The sequence below is a fragment of the Halyomorpha halys genome, unplaced genomic scaffold (assembly GCF_000696795.3).
Source record: "Halyomorpha halys isolate HHAL.00 unplaced genomic scaffold, Hhal_1.1 Scaffold1156.1, whole genome shotgun sequence".
NCBI lineage: Eukaryota > Metazoa > Arthropoda > Insecta > Hemiptera > Pentatomidae > Halyomorpha > Halyomorpha halys.
This window is the reverse complement of record NW_027105369.1, coordinates 1-4,109: the sequence shown is the minus strand read 5'-3', so window position 1 is coordinate 4,109 and position 4,109 is coordinate 1. Positions and strand designations below refer to the sequence as shown.

General features: G+C 34.8%; 1 protein-coding gene across 1 annotated transcript in view; it reads left to right on the top strand.

The window, feature by feature from the left end:
• The window catches only part of LOC136795052 (uncharacterized), a gene marked incomplete at its 3' end in the record, with an annotated part of 7,092 nt that extends 3,293 nt beyond the window's left edge, over window positions 1-3,799 (top strand). The window contains exons 2-3 of the mRNA XM_067050683.1: window positions 1,144-1,331; window positions 3,637-3,799. Coding sequence (XP_066906784.1) covers window positions 1,144-1,331; window positions 3,637-3,799 — 351 coding nt within the window. The remainder of the gene's footprint in view (window positions 1-1,143; window positions 1,332-3,636) is intronic.
• Between the last annotated feature and the right edge of the window lie 310 nt (window positions 3,800-4,109).

Sequence of the window (4,109 nt, the reverse complement as noted above, 5' to 3'; positions counted from 1 at the left end):
TTATTTTTCATACAGATAGTTTGATTATGTTCATCTTGTTTATTCTTTTGTTTGTATATATTTTCAGAGTTTTTTTTTTTTTTTAATTTTATTTATTTATTTTTTTTGTCTTATTTTATTTTAGTATGTATGAGATCATTCATCACTATTACCTATTGCCCACAACTGTTGGCAGATTGTAATATCTATCAATAAATAAATCTATCAATCAATCAATGTCCACCACCCATTATTTCTGCTAAATTGATTTGAAGTTAAAATAATTATTATAACACGTAATACCGGTGACAGCACACTATTATGATGCTATTGAGATGGTCGTGGATTAGCTGGAAGACTAGAGCGGCTCCAGTCAATTTGAGCACACAGCTGATGATTTCTTAGGAGAGTACTAACTAATATTTATAGCTAATAGAAAATAGGATAATCAGTAACTTAAAATGAAACGACCGAAAAAATACTTTAAACGATTTAAAACCAAACCAAGTAAAAAAAAAAAATATGAATATTTGAGATATGAGGTCTGTAAGTAACAGTTTGTTTTTTCCCCATTTAAAAAAAATTTGATTGATTCGGTAATTGATAACAATATTTAAAAATAATAGTTTAATAGGAATATTATTTTCTCCCATAACCTTATTAATTTTTGGGTACTTCATAGAACACTGTTTAACAGCATTATCTATATTAGTGCTAACTACTATTTAGGGATTTAAGGAATTAAAAACTAATTAATTTTAATATGAGAAAATACAAACTTCTTTATATCTTACAGTTCTCACCGAATAGTTCAATGAATTGTAAATTGTTATTCAATAATCACTGAAAATATTTCAGCACTTAAATTATTTACACAGATGAAAAAAGTATGGGATTTTTCATTACTAAGAAGACGAACTCGACCAGTACTGCACTTGGTTTGGCTTAAACTGCAACGCAAACCAATCTTTAATTTTATATTATTTCAAAAATGTCTCCGGATAAGAAAAACGAATTTAATGAACATTAGAGATGAATAAGCTGAACCGTTGCGTACGAGTTCTTCCTTTCTTGGTTAAAGTATTTAATTCTATGGATGTTTATTAGTATTTAAAATTTAACGAATCATATCAATTTATATATAAATTACACTTGGGGACACAGGTTGCGGCGGCATAAGACGAGATGTGTCGGAATTTCAGCAAAAGGGATTCATAGAAGTCTTCATAAGTGCGATCCTGCTACGGAAAAGGGAAACTCTAAGCGAAAGCACTTGGATAGTGGGAGGAGATGGCCGCTACTATTTCCAACCAGCCTTCTTCAGGGTAGTAGCAACTATGGCGGGTCTAGAGGTAGGTACAATTTATGACAATAAATTACACAGGTAAATTTAGTACAACTGAATCATGTTAGTTATGTATTATTTGTATTAAATATATTGCTGTCTCAGTTCAACAGAGTAACATCTCAAAAAATGGTTATTTTGAGATATGCATGTAATCTTAGCAGTAAGGGTAAAATCCGTACAGTAAAACATAGGTCATAAAATCTAGATACAAATATTTCAAGATATTACAGTTTTGAACTGTATAGATATTACCCTTATAGCTAAGACTGCATAGATATCTCATGATAACCATTTTACACTGTTGAGCTGGGACAGCAATGCGGAGTGGTGAATCATGTTGGGTTAATAATTGAGCAGACTTGGTTCAGATGCAGCAGCAGAGAGGGTACCCTCAGGCATAGACGTCGGTCAGTCGGGTAACGTCTAATCCATGTACCTTTGTGGTTCCCAACTTGTTGAGCTCTGCGGATCACACACATTTCTGACTTAGGGCGAGGGAAATTAGGCTGTATAGCAGGGCAGTAAGATGTACTATGCAGTAGAAACTAAATTAAAAAAAAGTTTAGTTTTTCGAGGTATCTGTGTAGTAAGAGTGATAAAATTAGCAGAATATTGCTAATTCCATCAATTTCAAATATGGTACATTTAAAAAAATAAAATAAAAATAAATTCAAATTATCATATGATTCACAGTCACGCCGTTTTCCAATTTTAGCCACGTTTTGAATATTTCTCGATTTAACTATCTCATGACTCCTCTTCTCTTTTTAAGTAAATATTTCAAAACTTATATAGATTGGACGTTAAATCGGGGTTTTAGTGGTTGCCATACCCTGGGCAACCCTTAGATCACGTTTTTTCACATTTTTTTCTTTCAGGGGCCGTCAGGAGGGTACGAAATAAAGGGGTTTTAGTGATACATATAGCTGAAAGGGACTTGCTGACATCTGGGGAACAGGCTGCCCTCCTGGCCTCGAACTATGCGGCTAGGGATGCTGATCGGACGAATAGTGCTCCTTCAATACCACCTACCTGACAATCCTCTTACTCCTAACAAGATACCCATTTTCTCCATCTATTGACAACTTGAGTCGGTACTTCGTCGTGCCATGGGGGACAGAACGTCCAGCCAGGTTGGAGTCCCTTATGTTCTATTGATTATGCTTCCCGGCACTATCGACCAATCAGCCTCCTTTCACACATCAGCAAGGTGTTCGAGCGGCTGGTACAACACCACTTAATGGAGTACTGCAATGCTGAAAACGTCATACCACCGGAGCAAACTGGTTTTCAGAGAAATGTCTTCTGTGAACATCACTTAGGGAAACTCCAGAGGTTCATCATCGAGCAAATGAGGAGCAATAGAGCGACGGTTTTTATATCATTGGACTGTAGCCAGGCATTCGATAACGTATCACATCCGCATCTACTCCGCTGACTAAAGAAGTTTAAGATTCCCGCCACCCTATACTGACTAATCAGAAGCTACCTCAATGTACGTGGTGTAAGTCTTTCTTCGTACGGGTTGGTGAAGAACTCTCGCTTCCAGCCCCCACTACCTGCGGATTGGGCTCAGTACTGAGACCCTTGCTCTTCGTCATCTTCACTGGGCCGATTGTATCACTAGAGGAACTGGTTGCAGCCTATGTGGATGACATTGGAGTTTATCCCTCAAATGTCTAAACGCGCTGCTTTCTATTTACATACAATATTTCACTGGTATACATATATTATTTCCCTGTAATATGTATATATTTATTATACGAATATAATAGTAAAGAAGGTTACAAAAAAAAGGGGGGAAGGTTTAGTGGAAGACAACTATACTCACCATTACAACACCATCGCAGCTAAAATCCTGATCTAAAAACAGAGTTTTAGTGATATTTAATTATTTCAATATTTCACAGGTACACATATATCATTTACCTGTTATATATTCTAATGTATGTATTAAAATTATTTGGTTTAAGGAGGGTACGAAAAAAAAACCCAAAAATAAAAGAACAAAGGGTGTTAAAGTGTGGCGGTTTTGCCAGGGTGGATTGCGTTAACAAAGAATAATTATTAACATAAATACCATATTTAATTAACAAGCAATAATTTGAGAATGTTAAAGTTTCTGAAAAGACAACCTCATTCCTACGAGTAAATCAAATATCACATTTCATATGAAGTTCATAGCATAACGTATACAACGAGTATTAGTGGAGACTTCGTATTCGATTCATATTCGTCTGTTTGAGTAGTCTTGTTTATTACTGAACTATATTTTGTAGTACATTGAGTATATTGTGATGGCTTCTCAGGTTGGTAATATCGTGACAGCTAAGGACGGGATCATGACATCTACTGCAATATGCCTCCTGGTGAGGCAGATGAAGGCTACGGGTGGAATCCTCCTATCAGCCAGTTCCATGCCCGCCGGTATGGATGGATATTTCGGGATTAAGTATATTGTCGAAGATGGATGTGAGTTACTTTTATTATTGTTAACACAACTATACATTAATAATCTATCAAATTGATATCCCAAAAAAAGTTGTTACAAAGAGGTTGTAACTCGAAAACTTTTTTAATCATTTAAGCATTGTTTGGTAAAAAAAAACTTTAACGACTTTACTTAAACTACACTAATACTATATCTATAATAATGCATAAAGCTGATGAATTTTCTTGTTTGTTTATTTGGTTGTTTAGTGGCGCCAAACTTCATTGGTCATCAACGCCATTTATATTTTATTTAATTTTGCTAATATTCGTTAAATTTTATTTATTTTTA